The 20,669-nt window shown below is 46.1% G+C and overlaps 3 protein-coding genes across 7 annotated transcripts; all 3 read right to left on the bottom strand.

The window, feature by feature from the left end:
* Positions 1 to 2,723: 2,723 nt before the first annotated feature.
* On the bottom strand, positions 2,724 to 3,779 carry LOC136544342 (uncharacterized). The gene is made up of 2 exons (XM_066536540.1): positions 3,104 to 3,779; positions 2,724 to 2,905 (listed from the first exon to the last, which is right to left on the bottom strand). Exons 1-2 carry the CDS (start codon positions 3,777 to 3,779, stop codon positions 2,724 to 2,726), a joined length of 858 nt encoding a protein of 285 aa, XP_066392637.1.
* Positions 3,780 to 7,587: 3,808 nt separating this feature from the next.
* On the bottom strand, positions 7,588 to 14,528 carry LOC136546772 (spindle and kinetochore-associated protein 1 homolog). Of its 5 annotated transcripts, none has more exons than XM_066538745.1 (10): positions 14,198 to 14,528; positions 13,989 to 14,113; positions 12,510 to 12,625; positions 12,351 to 12,435; positions 12,183 to 12,244; positions 11,982 to 12,087; positions 11,863 to 11,892; positions 8,813 to 8,915; positions 8,404 to 8,517; positions 7,588 to 7,864 (listed from the first exon to the last, which is right to left on the bottom strand). In XM_066538745.1, the coding sequence occupies exons 1-9, from the start codon at positions 14,301 to 14,303 to the stop codon at positions 8,429 to 8,431; spliced, it is 822 nt and encodes a 273-aa protein (XP_066394842.1). In that variant the 5' UTR covers positions 14,304 to 14,528; the 3' UTR covers positions 7,588 to 7,864; positions 8,404 to 8,428. The 5 variants fall into 5 exon arrangements, 4 of the variants coding, with proteins under 4 accessions (XP_066394842.1, XP_066394841.1, XP_066394843.1 ...); XR_010781427.1 differs by having other exon boundaries at positions 7,849 to 7,864; positions 8,780 to 8,915; XM_066538744.1 differs by lacking the exon at positions 8,813 to 8,915.
* Positions 14,529 to 16,636: 2,108 nt separating this feature from the next.
* Positions 16,637 to 20,343, bottom strand: LOC136546771 (probable inactive purple acid phosphatase 1). The gene is made up of 12 exons (XM_066538743.1): positions 19,917 to 20,343; positions 19,738 to 19,829; positions 19,539 to 19,599; positions 19,287 to 19,409; positions 19,098 to 19,190; positions 18,744 to 18,873; positions 18,507 to 18,588; positions 18,262 to 18,394; positions 17,951 to 18,156; positions 17,726 to 17,851; positions 17,312 to 17,621; positions 16,637 to 17,202 (listed from the first exon to the last, which is right to left on the bottom strand). Exons 1-12 carry the CDS (start codon positions 20,157 to 20,159, stop codon positions 16,891 to 16,893), a joined length of 1,911 nt encoding a protein of 636 aa, XP_066394840.1. The 5' UTR covers positions 20,160 to 20,343; the 3' UTR covers positions 16,637 to 16,890.
* Between the last annotated feature and the right edge of the window lie 326 nt (positions 20,344 to 20,669).

The following is a 20,669-nucleotide window of genomic DNA, read 5'->3' as shown; positions in this document are numbered from 1 at the left end:
AATCATCATTGTTAGAGAATCCTTTCTTTAGAAGGAATTCCCTCAGTCGGTTGTACCACATTCGTCCCGACTGCTTCAAGCCATATAATGACTTTTGTAGTTTTACACAATACATGTTGCGATTTGCGTTTGGATTCGGGATTTAGATTCCATCGGGAACCTTCATGTATATGTCCGAATCAAGTGACCCATATAGATATGCTGTCACCACATCCATCAACTGCATAGATAGATGATTTTGAACTGCCAATGATATTAAGTATCGGAAAGTAATTCCACTCATTACTGGAGAATAGGTTTCATTGTAATCAATGCCGGGTCTCTGCGTGAACCCTTGTGCTACTAGCCTCGCTTTATATCTCACCACCTCATTGTTCTCATTCCGTTTTCGGACGAAAACCCATTTAAAGCCTACAGGAAAGACTTTGAAAGGTGTAGGTATTGCAGATGTGAATACCCCTCTTCTAGTGAGCGAAGCTATCTCAGCTTGAATTGCTTCTTTCCATTGAGCCCAGTCCGAGCGCTTTTTGCACTCTGCCATGGTCTTGGGATCTGGATCATTGAGAAAGATTTCTGCAATTGCTGTGGAGAAGTACATGTCGACAACAGTAGTCTTACGATCGTATGATTCTCCAGAATCTATGTAATTGATGAAAATTTCTTTCACCCCATTATTTGACTCAACATTTCCCAAAACTATGGAGTCAGGGTGTTCCGATATCCCAGGATTAGAATTTGGATGCACCGTTGATCCGGGTTGTGGATTTGGTCCTGATGTTGGATTTTTATCCACTATTGGGTGTCTATCAACTTGAGGTTGGCTTGGATTTACTGATTTGGAGGATCTTGCCCTCGATATCCTCGGACGCTTACTTGTAGCTTTATCCTTAGGAGCGGCTGTACTTCTCCCCCTCTTCTTTGGAAGTGGGAGTTGAATGGTTTTTATTGGTACCTCCACTCTTTCGGGCGCATTTCGAGCAGGATAAGAGGATTTAGTGACACCCTTATAATCAGTAAATGCTTCTGGCAGGTTATTTGCAATATGTTGCAAGTTTATGATTTTCTGAACTTGTTGTTCAGTCTCTAGAGTACGTGGATCTGAGGGGGGAATGCCTTGGGCATTCCAGATGATTTCCTGGCATTCGTTTTGGTACTTGAAGTCTCCCCCTAATGCCGAGAAATGGTCCTCATTAAATATGTAGTCAGCGTATCGGACCGTGAATAAGTCCCCTGTAAAAGGCTCGAGGTACTTGATAATTGATGGAGATTGATATCCCACATAGATACCAAGTTTCCTATGTGGACCCATAGAGGTACGCTTAGGCAGTGAGATCGGTACGTATACGGTGCAACCGAATTTTCGCAGATGGGAAATATTTGGCATATTTCCACGTACTAATTGCAATGGGGAGACTACGTGATATGCAGTTGGTCGCAGTTGAATTAAGTCGGCAGCGTGTAAGACTGCATGACCCCAACATGAAGTTGGTAGGTTGCAATTTTGTAATAAGGGTCTTGCAATGAGTTTAAGTCTCTTTATAAGAGATTCTGCTAAACCATTTTGTGTATAGACATATGGGACAGAGTGCTGAACTTGAATTCCTAAAGCCATACAATAATCGTTAAAAGCCTTTGAGGAAAATTCAGCAGCATTGTCCATTCGAATTGATTGAATTTGATGTTCAGGATGATGTGCCCTAAGTCTAATAACTTGAGCAATAATTTTTGCAAAAGCATGGTTACGTGTGGACAAAAGACACACATGAGACCATCGAGTAGATGCATCTATTAGAACCATGAAGTACCTGAACGGTCCAGACCTTGGTTATATGGGGCCACAAATATCTCCTTGAATGCGTTCAAGAAATTTTAGTGGCTCATTTTGGATCTTAACGGGCGATGGCCGTATGATCAATTTCCCTGTAGCGCATGAAGTGCACGTAAAATCTGAAGATTTCGGGAATTTAGCAGTAATTAACTCATGACCTTTAGAATTGCTGATAATTTTTCGCATCATCCCTATACCAGGATGGCCAAGGCGTTCATGCCAAATTTTGAATGCGTCAACATTCTGAAAAATTACCTTGTACGCAACATACGGTACGGGTTTAATGTATGTGTAGTACAATCCAGATGGGAAAGAGGGAATTTTCTCAACAATTCGTTTGTCATATCCGCTATTTTTAGTAACAAGGAGAATTTCCTCATTATTGTCATCACGGGTTTCTATATGGAAACCATTTTGACGGATATCTCTATAACTTAACAAGGTACGCTTTGAATCGGGATACAATAATGCATCCTCAATTGTAATTTGGGTACCCATGGGGAGTATAATAGTGGTACGACCAGAGCCAACTATCGTAGCATCGCGCCCGGCGATTGTCAAAACATTTCCTTGTCTTTTTGTAAGAGTTTGGAAATACTTTGTTTCTCTAAGTATAGAATTAGTGGTACCACTGTCCACTAGGCATAATTCCTCCTCCATCAGATTGACCCCCGTAGAAACTATATATGAATAAAGAATTTGATATAAAACTCTTTGGTGATATATAGAATACATACTTTCTTTATTGAATATCAAATGTGTACATTACATTTATTGGATATTCAAACCAAATAGTGATGACATTAATAAATATTTACAACACATAGGACATAAATTATTTTAACTATTATAATCACTAGGACATAAAGATACTAGAATCTAAGGGATTGGGAGCCTATTCAAAGTCTCCAAATATGTCGTTGGATGCATATTCCACGATCATATTCCCTGTATCTGCAAGATCCTCGCCTCCTCGTATGTTGTTGCTGCTTGGTTCCATTGGAACTTGTTGCGAACAACAAGCCTCATTTCTGGTGGTGTCAGGTTGAATGTTGAAGTGGGCTTCATACTTCTGTCCTGGTGCAGCACGTCCGCGACCCACAGACTTTAAATAGAGATCAACAAGATGACTTGGGGTACGACATTTCTTTGTAGTATGGCTATAACAACCACACTTCTGACACACAGGTTTGTCATTCCTATTTTTGGAAATGTTCTTACCCTTGTTGGGAACACGAGTTTGGGATTTCTTATTGCGTCTGCGTTGTTTTTTACCTTTCTTAGAATTTTCCTGATGATGGGTCTTAGAATGTCCACCATCAAATTTGGGTTTATTCTGAGTGTAAGCATGTACTTCAGGCAATGGAGCAGATCCTACGGGGCGTTGCTGATTATTCCAAACCATAAGTTCAGAATATTTTTCGGCCTCAAGTAAAGTTTGAATAAGCTCAGAATAAACCTGGAAACGCCTTTCACGGTATTGTTGTTGAAGAATCCTTTCAGAGGGAAGCATAGTAGACAGAGTCTTTTCTATTTTATCCGCATCTGTAGGTTCTTTCTCGCAGAATTGCAACTTTGAGCAAATCCTATGAACAACATGGTTGTAATCACTCACAGTTTTAAAATCCTGTAAGCGAAGTTGCGTCCACTCATAGTTGGCCGCAGGCAGGACAAGTGCCTTTTGTTGTTCATAGCGTTGCTTAAGAGAATTCCATAGATTTCGTGGGTTCTCTTCCAACAAGTATTCAGCCTTAAGATCAGGATGAATATGGCTCCTAATAAGATATAGGGCCGTGTATACATGTTGATCATCAAGAGGTGCAACACCCTCTTCGGGTGGTGACACAGCTCGATAAAGTCCACGGGACGCAAGACTAACCTTTATGTCCACAGCCCATGTGGGATAATTGTGGCCGTCTAGAGCAAGCAAATCAAACTCTTTGACGGTCATTGATCCTATATGAGGCAAACCATCAAAACATTTTAAGTTATTAAAATGTTGTGGTGTGTTGTAATTATGGGATGCAAAATGGATACAAGATAAATCTTGTATTATTGATATTGTAAAGATCTCATGTGCATAATTAAATAATGGAGGTAGTCACCATAAAAGTGTAGACCTCAAATTGGGCATAGTCTGTATTAACAGTAGATGCCAGGTAATTATGCAAGTTGTATAAACACGTCTTAAGGTAGTCATCAAGAATGATGAAGACCTTAGTCAATTCACAAACGAATTGGGTACGCACGTTGAGGATAGTCACTAAGTTGTGGACTTAGTGTAGATCCCACAGTAGCAACTATGGTGCTACCTTGTGTATGGCCAATAGGAATGCGAATTAATGGTAGTCATCTTTGTGAAAAGATGTAGACCAAATGTTCTCATTTGTGATGTTGGGTACGCACGTTATACAATTGATGAGAAAATATACATAAAATGTCGCATCCATTATTTAAGCGCTAAGTGCTTTAAAGTTATAAAAGCATAAAAGGGGCTTAAATAAAATGATCGATTGCAAAATAATTTGCAAGATCAAGGTCGTCATTACAAGGATATTATTTATTGGATTTGCCATACATACAGGGACAAATACTTTGAATAATATCATAAATGGATATTTTACAATGATAAAATATCACAAGTACAACTATAATTAAAGTCAGTGACTAAACACAAGAGTACTTAATTTTACAGCACATAATTATAAGAGACTAATATAGTCATTGACGAATTAATGCTGAAAATAAATAAAAAGAAGAAAAGGAGCCAGCCAGGCCATTGAAATGGGATTGAACCCATTTTTGATTTTCGGCCCAGCGTGGCCCATTCGGGCAGTCGCAGGGAGTGGAGGGAGGCCACGGCATCGGCCTTGGGCCGGCCCATCCCGCGCAGCAGCCTCATAAAGGGGGGGTTGGCAGTTAGGGTTGAAACCCTAACCGCTCGCCGCCGCAGCCGATTTCGGAGACCGCCGCCGTCACAAGCCACCGCCGCTCCGGTCCACTGCGCCGCCCATGCTCGCCATGTTCAGGTGGAGGAGGACTCTCCCTCGTCGGGGGAGTAGAAGCCGCTGCCGAGCACCTCCGCCGACGGGAGGCTGAGCATGGCCGGGTTCCATGTCCCCCGGCGGATCCCCGGGCGCTTGTCCACGGCGACCACCCTGCGACCGAGGAGGCGGCGAATCGAGTGGGGCGTGGTAGCGCTGCCCTCAGCAGAGGCTGGAGGAGCCGCCGGAAGAGCCTGCTCCCTCATGCGGGCCGCAGCCTCCGCGCGAGTCGCGGGCGGAGGAGGAGCCGTGGGTGGAGACGCCACCGGAGGAGGAGCCGAGGGGCCCACGCGCGCCGGAGGTGGAGCCGAGGGTCCGGCCCTTTCGAGGAAGAAATACGGCGAGACGCCCGATCTCGCCGCGCTGTTGAAGATGTCGCCGATGCAGCCGGTGTTGAAGAGATTACCGACGCCGGGGGCAGACACCATGCCGTCGTCCTCTTCCTCAATCTTCGCGGCGTCAAGCGCGGGAGCAGCCCGCGTGTTCAGAAACCACGGATCAAGCGGGGGGACGTTGTTGCCTGTCGCCACTGGAGTCGAAGAGGCTGGTGTGGGCGTCGGCAGCGAGTACGAGTACTCGAGCGTGTGCGGGATCGACGTGAAATCCTTGCAGAAGTCGCACCAGAAGCGAGGCGGTGACGGTGCCGGCGACATTGGCTCCATTGGGATGTACGTGGGGACGGGTGTGGGCTCGGCAACCACTTCATCGACGGACGGCGCCGGGGCTTCAACGACTGGTGACGCATCGTTGCTGGGGCCGGCACCGTCCAAGCCAAGGCGAGGAGATTGTGGCTGGCTCTGCAGACGAAGATCGCGCGGAGGCGAAGCATGGCGGCCACGAACAGGAATCCATCGGCGGCGAGGAACCGTATTGGAACGGAGGCCACGAACAGCAGAGTCGAAGAGGCGGCCGAAAGGACCATGGCCATGACCATGGGCACTGTTGCGGCGAACACGAGGCCCAAGGCGCTCGAAGACGCTGCGACGTTGTCCATGGTGGCCGTGGTGGTGGATCGGGCCACGGCGAACTCCACCGACGCGGCGAAGTGCGAAGAACAGTTGACGAACAACATGAGACGGTAAGTCTATCTTCGCCATGCTTACCGATGTGTGTTCAGAGGCCACGTTGCCTCTGCGTCGTCGTTCTCTGTCTTGTCCAGTAGAGCAGTGCTAATAACGTGTTAAGAGTGAATGAAAATGAACAAGATTTTTGGAAACTACTGCCTTTCATTGATCTGCCAAATGGATTATATACACTTGAAGGGGTGTCTTCAAGAGACAACCATTCACCAAAGGACAGACCCCTTGGTGACGGAATTAACTGCTAATCTACTACTAATCCTAACTGTCTCATAGATGAGATCACTAGTAGAAGAGACGTCTGTTGTGTGCAGGTGCCTCTTCGCCTGGAGACAACGTTTCACAACAACATCTAGACCCTTAGGCTGTAACCTATTGTGGGTGCAGAAGCCTAGGCAGAGGGGGTGCATAGCAGGTGAAGAACTAGGGGTTAGCAGTAATTTTCGTTTTACGTTCAACAGAGCTTCGCCTCTGGGGGAAAGGTAACTATAAATACATAAGAGAAGGCATAAAATGATCCCAAATTCATAAGAGGACTAAGAAACTAAAAAAATTCTGAAAGACTTAAGACATTGATTTTATCGTGGGATGGAGCTCACAAAGAACAAACTAAAACCTACCTTCATTTGACATTGACAGAAATTGCACGTGAGGAAAAAAAAAAGGGAGAGACACGGTACGATTAAGCCAAGGATATGGTCGATGCTAGCAATATGAAATTTGTGCGAATGGATATAATTAGGGCCCATGGAAACATGACAATTCTAATTATATAAATAAACAATCTATTTGTAAAAGATATTTTTTTTCAACTAATAAAGGAATACAAATGTATATGGTGACTAATACTTCAAAGTCGAAACCTAGTCTTGCTTATATATAACTCAAATGAGACATTAGGAGGGAGAGGCAACACCGGACCAGGGCCGGCCAACAGGGGTAGCATGCTAAGGGCGTGTTTGGGACCGCGGTCGTCGACCGCTCGGTGCGGTATGGGCACCGCAAGCTCTGAGTCACGGTGGCGTAAACGCGAGCACCGCGAGCTGCTAGTTCATTTTCGCGACTCCCGTGCCGAGTGCGGTTGAAAGAATCGTCGTGGCCGCAGGGTGTTTGGCGTGATTATTCGATTCTTTCCGCCGTCACCGCGGAATACGCGGTCCCAAACACGGCCTAAGACGCAAGCCATGGGGGCCATTTCCTGTTTCACGGCTCGAACAACAGATATAGGCTAGTCATAACGCAATTCAATGCAAAGCAGTTCACTGGTCAGAAGTTTAGCTTCAAAGCAAATACTGTAACAGCTGAAGATAGCCTGCCAAATGAGCACAGCAACAAGAAAAAAGGACATTTCCTCTCACTTTCATTTTCTAGAGCAGGCAGCAAATTTCTGTTGCCTCTACACCTTGGTACAGGCTTCCAAGCAAAGATTACCATAACTATATAGGTTGCCCAGGCAATCAAACTTGATGCTCTGCAATCTGCAACACTAGCTATTCTATGAAACATCACGCTCGTCCAGGTATCTCTGCACACAGCTCCAAAAAGAGGAAAAGGGCTGAAATTACAGCATGCCCTCACATTACTCATTCAGGAAATTAGAGCTTGCACGGCATGGATGAGCTTGCGACCGCACATATACATGCCATGGGAACTTTGGCCTAATGTAACCACGGTACAAATGAAAACACACCGCCAAGCAGATCACTGATGAAAGCACAGGTATCTCTGAATCAAGTAAGCGGATGTGAGATGCATTTTGCAATATTACGGTTTGGAGGCTACTGGATATTGCCGGATTACAGAATGTGCACCGACTCAAAACAAACGAGATATCTTCAGGCCTGCTTTGAGAGTATAAAGACCCGATGGTGCCCGATCCGAACTTCATGGAAGCGTCCAAGATGGCGAAGGACCTGGAAGAAAGTCAACGTAAACAACTTACATTGCTAAGAAAACAGGTATGCCACGACCAGCAAGTTCGATTCCAACGCCTATCAAACATATTTACATCTTTTTGAGATGACAAACTTTGTCGAGGGTATTGCAAGATAATTGCCCTAACCAGTGCATCTTATAGCCTACTGTTCTGAAGGGTTGCAGACTGGAATGCAGAGTATCCATGGTTTGTAGCATAAGGTATAAAAGCCATAACAAAACTGCATGTTTGTAATTGTGTATTTGTTCATCTAACACTTAACGTAAGATTATAGTATCATTTTCTCTTCTCTCTTCTTCAGTGGTGGTTCAAGTTTGACAACACACATTTAGATTACTTTGATTATACATCCAGAAGGGCAAAAGAAACAACAGATTTTCCCAAATAACAGCTGCATAAAGGTCAAACATTATATCTAACCTTAATTATCTTCAGTGATGTAAATGGTTATTTAAAAAATATAGTGACATGATCTACACATCGTTGCAGTAAGTAGCCAAAGTTGTATATACTTACAGTAAGAATAGCTTTGCCAGTATTGTCAAGTTTTAGACCAGGTCCTTTTATATCTGCTTCCAGGAAGAAATGATTGCCCTTCACTGCTTCTTTTGCTGCAATGTCCCTTAGTTCCTGAATAAAATATACAAATAAATTTATTTTTTCAAATAAAAGAAGAAAATATATCTGATTGACTACCATAGAGAGGAATGAGAAGATGGCAAGGAAGAGAAATCTGGAATGTAACGATTCTCATAGCAACTTGTTTTCTATGCTTCCCATTGAAGATGTTACTTTACTTCTTTAACTAGTGATATGGGTGTTATAACTGATCATGACTTTGGATTTCGAAACGTTTGATGTGTTAAAAGGTTTAGAGTTGGCTAGGTATAACCTTCATATTAAACAAAAAGAAATTATACATAACTCTCATACTGAATCAGTTGAGAGTAATATGGAAATGCAATCTCCTCCTCCAGTTGAGTGAATCCAGGTTCCAGGATGAACCCTCTGAACAGAGGACCTTTATCCTGGTGGAATCCGAAAAGAAAAGAATAGAAAATAAGAAAAAGGTTAAAATATCTGCCAATATAAAAGGGAAAAGCCAAGACCAGGAAAATCTTGGCTTTTGCAAGAAAAGGGATAGAGGGTATAATAGAACCACTGCCTCTAAAAACACAAATATAAATAAAAAAGGAAAATTTCTACATAACCCCCTCCGCTTTGGCACTATGGCTACTCCACCCCCTGAACTTCGAAACCGTCTAACGAGCAATCTAAAGTTTTTCAAACCGTTTAATGAACCCGTTACAATGGTTTTGGCACCCGGTTCTGCTTACGTGGCACTACAACCTGGAACCAAATGACATGTGGTTTTGGCACCCGGTTTTGCCTACGTGGAGCTCCAACCTAGAACCAAATGACACGCTGGCTGCCGAACCCTCCTGTCAGACCCATTTGGCCCCCAAAAACGAAACCGTTCCCCTTCCTCTCTCCCTCTCCGCCTGTCTCTCTCTCGTTCCCTTCATAGCCCGCGCGCACCTTCTCTCTCCGGCGACACGGACTACGAGGCCATGATCAGGAGGAAGTAGTCCTGAGAAGATTGAAGATTTTTGGCAGGTCAAGGTGAGTCCACCTGTGTTCCTTGTCCCCTTGATTTCCCCAACTTTGTATGCGGATTTGATGGGTACTGTGGGTTAATGGGATTTTGTGTAGCACTTGAATTGTTGTTGTGGTCATGTATTGGCTGATTTCTAGATGCATACTTGTGTTTTTTGTGTAGTCTGGTCCGTCGGATTACAGGCATGAACGTTGTTAGGGTTTATGCAGTATGATGGACTAATGCGTAGGGTTCTGTTATGATGTAGCAGTAGTTCAAGATTGTGTTTTTAGGGTAGCTAGTAATAAATCATACTGTGGTTAGCATATAGGAGAATGACGTTTGTTCTTTACAACTGATGGAGATGTCCTTTATGTGCTAGGATGGATAATTTCGTAATCTTGCGGTTCAGTTCCACTTTGGTGGGTCTTTTGTGAACATTGATGGACTGATCATTTATGTTGGGGGAGAGAATGCTATGAGTTACATTGACTCGGACAAGATTTCGCTTCCTGAGATCAAGGGTCACCTAGAAGATCACTTCAAAATTGACAATGTAGCACGCATGCATTGGCTGAAACCAGGAAGGGAGCTGTCCAATGGGCCACTGCTACTTGTTGATGATGGTTCATGTAAACTCATGGCAGATCAAACAACAGATGGCGAAATTGAAGACATTTATGTTGAGGAATTAGCAGCTCAGGAAATTAAGGTTGACCAAGTGTTTGATGACAAGGCAGAGGAGATTGGTGGTGCTGAGGAAGAATGGATCTATATTTCTCCTCAGAGAAATTGCAGAATGAGAATGAAGAAGGTGGCAATGAGGAAGAAGATTGTGACACTGCTGAAGAACAAGAGGGTAGTTCTGTGGAAGAAGATTGTGACACTGATGATGAACAACAGGGTGGCAATGAGGAAGAAGATTGTGACAGTGCTGATGAACAGGGTGGCAATCATGGTTCAGATGACACTTCAGATGAAGAGTACAAGCAACCTACAGATGAGGACAGTTCTGCAGAGGATGAAGAAGTAATAGAATTGAGGAGGTTTGCCAAGGAAATTAAGACGAACATCAAAGCTAAGAAGTTTGGTCTGCATGGTAGTCAGCTTAGAGAAATCAAAGAGAAAGCTTTGGTGGTCGCAGAAGTTCCCAACTTAGAAAACCCAGGAAGTCCAATATGTGATTCAAGTGATGAGTACTCATATGAGGAGAACAGTGAAGGAGAAACAAAGAGGTGGAAGAGTCAGTAGAACAGGTATGACAGCAAAGCACCAATTCATGTTTTTGCTCTTGGGATAGCGTTCAGGTGCAGCAGGCAGTATAAGAAAGCCCTGATCAAGTATGGACTCAAGACACATAGGCATCTCAATTTCATCAAGGATGAGAAGACTAGGGTCAGAGCTATTTGTACTTGGACTAGTTGCAATTGGCTCATATATGGATCAAAGACTAGCAGATCAGAGTGGTTCAAGGTGGTCAGATTTGATGATGTCCACACCTGCCCACCTAGGAGGGATAACAAACTGGTGACTTCCACAAGGATAGCCAAGCACTACTACAATCAGATAAGGGATAACCCAACTTGGAAGGTGGACCTCATCAAGCAAGCTGTGCTGAAAGACTTCCTAGATGATGTGTCCTTATCCAAGTGCAAGAGGGCCAAGTCTTTAGTACTTAATGCTGCTTTGGATTCTATGAAGGGAGAATACACAAGGGCCTATGACTACAAAGCTGAGTTACTGAGGAGCAACCCAGGTTCAACAGTTGTAGTATGCCTTAATGCAGAATTTGAAGACAGGAAAGTGAGATTTTATTGCTGCTTTGATGCTTGGTTGGGTAATCAGCCGTCTACCAGTAAAGAGGGGGAGTAAATAGGTGACAGCCAGGGGAGGTTCCTAGGCATCAGCCAGCTAGCAACAAAGGAAGCAGTAAACATGCTAACACTGTAGATTGCGACGAAGCTCCTAGCCAAGCAACTGAGGTGGTGAAGCAGCTGCCGGGCACTGAGCATCAGGATGGGGAAGATCAGACCTGGCATCCAAGAGAGAAGGTAATATCCAGCAAGGCAGGATGGCAGATGTGATGATCTGTATGGATAGCTTTTTTTGGATGTGTGGAGCTCAAACTGTATGGTGTGTAGTGCTAGGCCATTGGTTAGTCACATGTTCGTTTGCTGCTTTTGGTTATATGATCTGAATCAGATTGTCATAACTAAAAAGCAGGTAATCTGCATCTGGCATTTTCTTTTTCTGCCTGAACTCATCTCAAACTGTGCCTCGGTTATATGCCTCGGTCATCTCAAACTGGCATTTTCCGTTATATGCTTAATGGAAATGGAGAATGCCTCGGTTCAAAAAAATATATGCCAAGAGCTTACCAAAGCTTTATCCCATGTATCTTCTGACAACTGCAAGAACATTGACAACACACTCAACAGGCAATCATATAATAGAAACAGTTGTTCACTGTCAAAAAGAGGAATTGAATGAAACAAACCTTTTTCTTAGGGCATGTAACAAGATGAGCATTGGCCTCTGCATATGAAGCCACTTCATTTATTGCGATATTAACCTTTTCCAAAGTCAGTCTTCCCCTCATGTACCTGCGTGACAACAGAATACATAATTCACATCCAGTCACAATAACATATGGTTGAATTTGAATGCAAGAAAAAGACAAGGTAGATTGAGAACTAACGATGAGAGCGAATCAAGCTCCTCAGATGAGATATACCAACGAGGTGCAGGTGCTCTTCCCTTCTTCTCAGCAATACAAGAAAGCACAAGTTCAGGCAACAACTACAACTCTTATGAAAAAGAAATACAGCTAGAATCAATGAATAGTCCACAAGATATGTAACTTTACCCTAGGAGCTGCAACTGGCTCATCCTTAATCTTCACATCACATTCATTAGCTTCAGTAAAAGAAGAGTCAAAACGAGGCAGCATCCTGGAAGATAAACAGCATGCTGTTACTGCTAAATGAAGGCAGAAACAAAATATTTAACTGTATTTAGAAAATACCTTGATGAGCTCTGTTCAAGCTGAGTAGCAAAAGCATCCTTGCGCATTCCAGAAGGTAAGTTCGCAAGTATGTGCTGCAGCTTCTCTTCCTCCTTCAAGGACCGCTGGACTAGCTTCTGCATATGGATGCAATAAAGTAGCAAGTAAGAAAAAAACCCATCTACTGCCAAGAGATTGAATAGAATTGATATATCCATTTTTCCTCAAACAATTTTCCAAGCAAACAAAATGTAACACCACTGGTGTTTACGCACATAGTTTAATATTGCTTAAGCATACATTCAGGTTACTAAGCGTCGGGGGAAAATTTTCTCATCAGATGGCAAAGCCCAGGTAGAGACGTTATGGAACAAACCTTCACTGAGTAAAAAAAAAAGGAATGCTAAGAGAATGATCAAGGATAATAATAACAATTATGAACAATGAAGGTTTATGACAAAGAATAGGTTCTAATTGGGTTTCTTTCTAGAGAAAATGCAGAAATATTAGCAACCAGTACACGTGAAAAGGAAAATTGCGCGAAATTGTTTAAGCATTTCAAAATTTAATGCCAAATGCATTTATAAATTTAGTTCATGTCAACTATAACAGTAAAACCAAGAACAAGGGAGAAACACCCAAGTGTATGAATTATAGTTCACTAGTCTTTTTCGAAGATGTTCAATTGAAGTTTTGTTTGAGTTCAACTAATATTCATCTAATATTTATATGTGCATTAGGTTATGTAGGCGCTGACTAAAATCCAGTTGCATAAAGATCTGATTCCCTGAGTCCCAACTAGCATGATAGGCTCGTGTAATTGCTTTGCTAGGAGTGATGCTTCCATCGCTCTCGAGTGTAGGGTTACTTATATTCATTTATTATCACTGGAAACATGATGTGGATGATGAACCTGACACCGTGCAGGAAATGACTTGTGGATATTGGTAGGGCAGCAGAGCCGGTAGTAGTCATGTCCGTGTCGTTTAAGGACCGTTCCATTGTTAGTGCTATCGGACAAGTTCGAAAGTTCCACTCACGCATCGGTTCCCGAGCATGGTTGAACCCGGAAGCTTATGTGCTGCCTCACCCTAAGGGCACCACTACGCGGTTTGTTGAACTGTTTCCTTGGCTCCTGGGGTAGGAGTCAGACATGGATAATTGCAGCAATAATCACAGTTGAGTAACCGTCTGGGACGTGGCCTGTGGAGTCAGTGAATGTGGGAAAGGTTGATGTGTGCGATCCCTTTGGGGTGATGCATCGTGTGTCTGGGTTTACCCAGCTAGATGTAAATCGATTCGAATCGCCACACGTATCTCTCGGATATGAGTACCTTGCTCCTTATGCTAACATCGTAGTTAATGCAAGTGAAACATGGTATGATTATGAGGAGGACAACATTATTATTGTTGATTGTGATATTGACAGCATGGGTGAAACTGGTAGGGTCAGCATCCGTAGGAACATCAGGACCCAGTTCAAAGGAGCACCATCTATACCTTGGCCTTGGGGATGGCGTCAAGCTCCTCCTGAAGGCGGCGGCGGATGGTTTCCACCTGCGACTCCATCGCAGTCACCAATGCGTCCACGTTGGCGAGTTCGGGCAGCGCCGTGGCCGGGAACACTGAAAAAAGTGTGGAAAATGGGGAACGGGTCAGTACCCACCTAGGGTTTAGGTGAGCGGCGGGTAAACGGAGGAGAAGCGTACTGCTGCGAGCGAGGACGAGGTCCTGCAGCTCCATGACTTGGGACTTGAAGGCGGCGGCCGCGGCGTCCAGTGGCGGGGTGGCACGGCTACCGTCGTCGGCGTCCATGGAAAGTACGGGAGGGGGGACACTGATCCTGACCTCGGGGATCGATTTGGACCCGCTCCCTACAACTGCGTGTTGGCGGCGGTGCGGGAGGAAGGGGCGAGTGGCGGCGGTGCGGCCCTGCGGGAGGAAGGGGCGAGTGGCGACCGTGCGGTCACTCCCAAAAGCGAAAGTGCGCAAGCGGGCGGGCAGCTTGGATTTTGGGGACTGAACGGATTTTGAGTTCTTGACCACGGGGAGGGATCCATTTGGGCCCGCGCTCCACGAGACCACAACACTTGTTTTTTAGCCTTTTTACTGCACGTCATTATAAAAGATGGTCGCGGCCTACGTATTATTAAAAAGTTTAAATATACTTTTTTTTTTGCCTCCCAAGCCATTCCGTTCATCTTCTGTTTAATTTTTGTCGTTTGCCTGCCCTGACACGTGGGCCCAGTCAGTGAAAACGTCCAAAATGCCCTTCCGTCAAGGCGTAAACTGCTCTCTATATTTTTTTCCCATCGGCATCTTCTTTCGACCGCGCGGCCCTCTCCGCGATGCCCCGACCTCCCGACTCCGGCGAGCCCGGCTCCCCTCTCCCTCTCACATCCGCGATGCTCCGGTGTCCGTCGCTTGCCCCGAACCCCTGCCCCGACGCGCCGCCAGGCCCTGAGAAGACGGCGCGCGATCAAGGCCTCGCTCGCAGGTCACAACTCGCGCAGCGTGGTTCCGGCGACCAGGGGCCGAGCTCCCCCTAAGCAACCAGGTCATGTGTCGCCCGCCGAGCCTCCACTGGCGCGCTCGCCGGTGACCACGTCGCGCCCGGGCGGCCTTCCTCCCGCTCTGCGTGTTCCTTGCCCTCGCCGTCTCCGCCATCTCCGACCGCTCATGCCGCGCCTAGCGTGCCACGCAGGTTCCGACCGCGACGCCACGCTGCTGGCCTCCCCCGGCGCCATCGTCTTCGTCTTCGGGTTGTCCGTGCCATGGGAGGCGCGCAGGGTCAAGGCGGCGTGCCCTCGGCTTGAGGCAGCCTTTGGCGCGCGCAGGCCTGGGCTGGGTCCGGCGAGTTCAGGTGGGCAGGGAGCTCGCGGGCGGCGGTGCGGCGACGCGGCCTGCACAGGGCGCACGCAGTCGTGCGACCATCACAGTCGCGGTGGCGGGGGCGGTGGAATCGCTGGGTGCCGTCGGTGGGCGTGCTAACGATGAAGGCTTGAGGCAGCAAGAGGCTAGGCTCCGCCCGACCCTGACGTTCGCGAGGCCGGCTGCGCCCCTGGCCCCAGCCCCGGCACCCGCGCGGCTGGCTGTGCCCCCCACCCTGGCGCACGCGGGGCTCCCTGGCCCCAGCGCACGGTGGAGAACGGGACGAAGACGACCGGCAGAGGAAACGAAGAAGGGCATGGTGAAGAAGCAATGTGAGGGTATTTGAGACTTTTTCCAGCGCAGATTGACACCGTTAGATGGAAAAGTGGACGGAATGGCTGGGGAGGCAAAAAAAAAAAGTAAAGTGTCATAACACATAGGTGCGTTCGAACTTTTCAGTGGCACATAGGCTGCGACCATCTTTTATAATGGCACACAGGTAAAAGACTCCTTGTTTTTTAGCGAATATAGTATACTAGTATACAGTAGTTTTCTTAAGAGAGAATTATATGAAAATTAAAACTGGGCACAATATATTCTTAAATTACATATAAAGATTCTTCTATATATAATAGTCTATTCAAAATTTTCCATTGTCTTTTTCCTAGTGTTTTTTTGGTGCAGCTGATGCTCTAGATGAACACAACCTTGTTGAACACCGAAGTTCGAGTGCAGTCCTTATACCGGATCCAACGATCAACCCTAAAATATTCCTCTCCGCGACCATCGATGACAAGATTGATGACCTAGAGTAATTGTCCTCGTTGGGAGTGCCCAGGAGCACCTCTCCCTTTGGGCCGTTCGTTTCGCTGAAAAGTCAGGCTGAAAGTATTGTTCGCTAATTTGTTGTGAGAGAAAAAATACTGTACCATGACTGATAAGTCAGGCTGAGAGATTGGTCCCCTCTTCTTCCTATCGCCAGCAGACGCACCGAAAAGGAAGAAGGAGAGGGGCCCTAGACGGAGGCGCAGCAACAGCGAGGAGCCGAAGACCTAGGAGCAAGGTCAGCGGTGGCGTTTTTCTTGGGCCCTAGGCAACGGCATAGTTAGTACTCCGTCCATTCTAAATTATAAGTTACTTTGACTTTATAAAAAAAAGTCAAACCGACATGTAATTTGAAACGGATAAAGTATATTCTTACTCAAAGATACTATAGTAGTATAGAGTAGTTCAGATTTCTTCTACCGAAATTTATATTGACGAAAAAAAAGTCCCTCGATTTTGAGGCCCAGGAACACCTTTTCGTCTTAGTTGCCATAGCATTATTTAAAGAAGAATATTTGAAGCTGCACCTCATATACTTCAAACATACACATTTTAGCAACATATACAAAAAGGCACTCGCTGTCACCTGTAGCCTGTAGGTACAATAAAATAATGCAGGCATATAGTATTAACAGAAAATGCCTCATTTATTGGTGCTCTTCAAAAACTACGAACTAAATTCCTTCTCTGCAACTACTGTGGGACTTCAGGAAGCCAGTGTGGTCCGGGGGCAGTTGTCGATGGAGCAAGCGAGGATGTCCCGGTAATCGCGTGAGATGGTGAAATGGTCATACACGTTGCCGTCGCGGCTCTTCTTGTACTCGAACAGCAGGGAGGAGTGGTTGATGGCCGTGAGCTTGACGAACCCATGGTCGAAGTCGGTGAAGTGGCTCCATTGGATCTTCGAGGTGGTGAACTCAGAATCGAAAATGCTGGCTCCTGCGCCGCCGACGACGACGTGCGTCGTCGCCTGGAACGGGCCGCTGTAGTGGTCGGATCCGTCGACGACGCACTGAGACTGCGAAAATTGGAAGATCATAATCAGGTTTGTCGTTAGAGGACATGTAAGTTTCAGAAGGCAGGTAGTGGTTGATCTGATTGAAAATGGAAACGGAAGGCACACACACCTGGTAGACGGGGCATGTCCTTTCATAGCTGTGGACGTGGCCATAGAAGGCGAGGTCGACCTTGTACTTCTGCCAGAGCTCCTGCAGCGCTTCCCGCCCCATGGGCTCCTCGAACGTGCCCTCCGATTCGTAGTAGGTGCAGGACGAGTAGCCGAGAACACGGTGCGCGAGGAAGATGAGCCATGGCTGCTTCTGCCTGTCCACAGACGACAGGCATTGCTCGATGAACCTGTACTGCTCGGTCCCCGGCCTCCAGTCCTCTTCGGTGTTTGCGATGCAGAACCTGAACATGCCGTAGTCTGTCGCGTACCTGGTGAACGATTAAGAAATGTTCAGTCGATCAGTAAAACTAAGACATGGCGTCTGAAGAAACTGCTGTGGCCACCTTACTGACTGAGCCACTGTGGTTATTACCAGAATTTCGCACGGTTCTCAGCTGGAGTGTAGAACACAGTTTGGGCAGGAACACCGCACTCTCCGCCGGAGTCGTGGTTTCCGTAGAACGAACCAGTGCCAGGCCAATCCCTCTCATGATTACCACTGCAGAAAAAAAAATCTCATTCTTGTAAACGATGTGCAAAGAATATATACATGGGAGGAACATAACAAGGAAGCACTGAAATGAGACACCCAACTGACCTGCCAATCATGTATGGCACCGTTGAAGCGATTGGTTCGATCTGTGCAGTGAACTGATCCCACTGAGACAAGTAGCCATTCGCGTAGCAAATGTCCCCAATGTGGACCACCATGTCGATGTTTTCAAGATCCCTGATGATCTGGTAAGTAGTGTTCAGCGAACCGGGCTGGAAGTCGTTGAACTCGTTCGAACCATCAGCCTCTGCCTGTGAAGAGTTTATCAGAAGATTCAGTACAATTGCAAATGAAAATACCACGGGCGATGCTTTTATCTGACTGAAACTAGGATAGACATGGAAGAAAACATGTACCTTTCCCATGTCTCCAAATATGACAACTCGTTGCAAGGAATCTTGTCCAGGGTAAGGCGATGCTTTGAAGCTGTATGACTTGCTCCAGATTCGGGTCCCGTTCATCAACCTATGGCCAAGCCTGTAAGTATACCTGAAATTTTGCAAATTACCTGTTGCTTATGAGCTGATGAATCTGTCACAGTTCCAGAACATGTTAAAAACAGGGAAACTTTTGAATTGATAATGCAAGACAGAACCCATACGGTGAGTCTGGCCACAGATCCTTCAGGTAGCTAGTATGAATGTAACCAGGATGGCGCCAACCAACAGTTCGTGCCGGTGAGCCTGAGTTTGCAGGTTAGGATTAAAACACTGATACAACACATGTAAACTATGAACTTTCAAAAGTTTCTTTGTTCATCTCGGAGATTAGCAAAAAAAAAACTAGCTTACCACACATGCTATTTCTGTCAAATGTTAATGTTCCAGCTGGAGCTTACCACACATGCTATTTCTATCAAATGTTAATGTTCCAGCTGGAGCAAGAAGCCGGCGTCCTCCTTTCTCGCCCCATTCAACGAAAGGAACTGCTTCTGTAATATCGTAGCCACTTGTCCAGGTGACTGTCATCTGTGAAAAAACAACAATAATACAGTCACGTTCTAAGATTGGTGACTACAGGTCTACAGTCAAGTTATTTCCACAATTTATCTTCTCCTTTGTTGATTCAGAGTTGAGTTCAGAGCAGAGTACTAGAATAACTTCTTGTAAGCATGCTGCACAATGTTTTGTCAATCTATCTATCTATATAACTGAAACGATTATCGCTATTGTCGAATGACAAGAAGGCTTACTTCATTCCAAGATTTCCCTTGTGCCAGACGTGGGTACACTGGTGCCTTTGGGTTCGCAAATGCTACCTTGTTGGATACAGCAATCAGCTTGGGCTGTTACAGGAGTGTTTTGTTTATGTTCATCAAATGGAGAACATGAACGAAGGTATCTTCAGAAATTCAGAATTATACTGTCTTTTTCAGAATTACCTTCGAGAGACCGCCTGAGAAAAGTGCGAAGGAGAAATCTTCCCTCTGGTTGATCAACTGAAGCTTCAGATAGCCCTTTCCAGTCTTGTTATAGCCATCATTTTTGAAGTTTGCAAACTGGTACTGCAATGAAGATACGGGGAGAAAAAAACCAGTCAGGGTTGAAAACTTTACGTACGCATTCAGAAAATCTGAAACTCGACATGCTATCGTACACAAAGTCAAGTTAAACGGAACAGGGAAGATGCTGACTTTGATAGGTGCAGTGCACAGCACGGGGGGACCCGTATTCTCAGACTCACAGATCGCATCACTGACAGTGCCCAAACAAGAACGTCAAATCATATGGTTTTGCAAATTCAGCATCGTGAGAAAATAAAATACCCCAAGTCCCCGTTCGATTGGGTTTGTGGCTTTGTGCCAATCAGTTAGCCCATGGCTTGGCTGGTACCTGAAATTCGAAGGAGAAAAGACACCGATCCAATCGTCGCCGGATGGGTTCGGGTGGAAGAACTCTACATCCACCCATTCACTGTTCTCTCCCTGCAGCGCCACAACACAACAATCCGTCAGTGAACCACGAATCCACTTCCGAACAAGAGTGGTGGCGAGAAGTCAACTAGAGCTTACCTTGTGCCCAAGAACCAAAGGGGACGCCTTGACGTGCGCCGCGTCGTTGACGGCGAGGACCACCCTCTCGACGGCGATCCTGGACAGCGGCTGCTCCCCGACGCCTCCTCTGCCGGGGTGCGCCACGGCGCTGACGGCCAGCCATACGGCGGCCGCCCACGCCCACAGCAGCAGCAGCCCCCTCATGATGCCCTGACGATACGAGTTCCCAGCTTGTGTTGTGCGGTCCTGGATTGGCAGCATCTAGGCGACGACGACCCGACGACGAACTGTACTGGATTGGCGGAAGGGGTGACCCACACCCTGACACCCATGGCATATATACCCGATCAATCATCGAGGACCGAACGCCGCGAGCGTGTCGCGCTTATCAAGCACGCCCGTCGCCATTGACTCTGTCAGTCAGTGTCGGTGTGAGCTTGTGTCCATGACCTGCAAGTGTGCCGTATGGAAACAGACGAAGCTGCCATGCGTACACATAAGGTTCGTAGAACCTGGACCTGAGAGAATGAGATAATGGCACTATTATATATATCATGTGGGAGTATCTGATGCCCCGAGGTTTTAAACTGGATTATACTTCCATCGATAATGCTGGGGTGGACGTCCGTCCGTCCCCACCCCGATCGGACGCAGCCCCAAGATACCCCTCAAATCCTCTCGTCCATTTCTAATAAAAAAAAACACTCATTGCTCATGTCCGCTCACCTGCCGCTCTCGAGGAGCAACGGTCGACCACCGGTCTGGCGGCCC

The sequence above is a fragment of the Miscanthus floridulus genome, chromosome 3, assembly GCF_019320115.1.
Source record: "Miscanthus floridulus cultivar M001 chromosome 3, ASM1932011v1, whole genome shotgun sequence".
Taxonomy (NCBI): domain Eukaryota; kingdom Viridiplantae; phylum Streptophyta; class Magnoliopsida; order Poales; family Poaceae; genus Miscanthus; species Miscanthus floridulus.
Note: the sequence above shows the minus strand (reverse complement) of the source record. Positions and strands in the feature narration are given on the sequence as shown.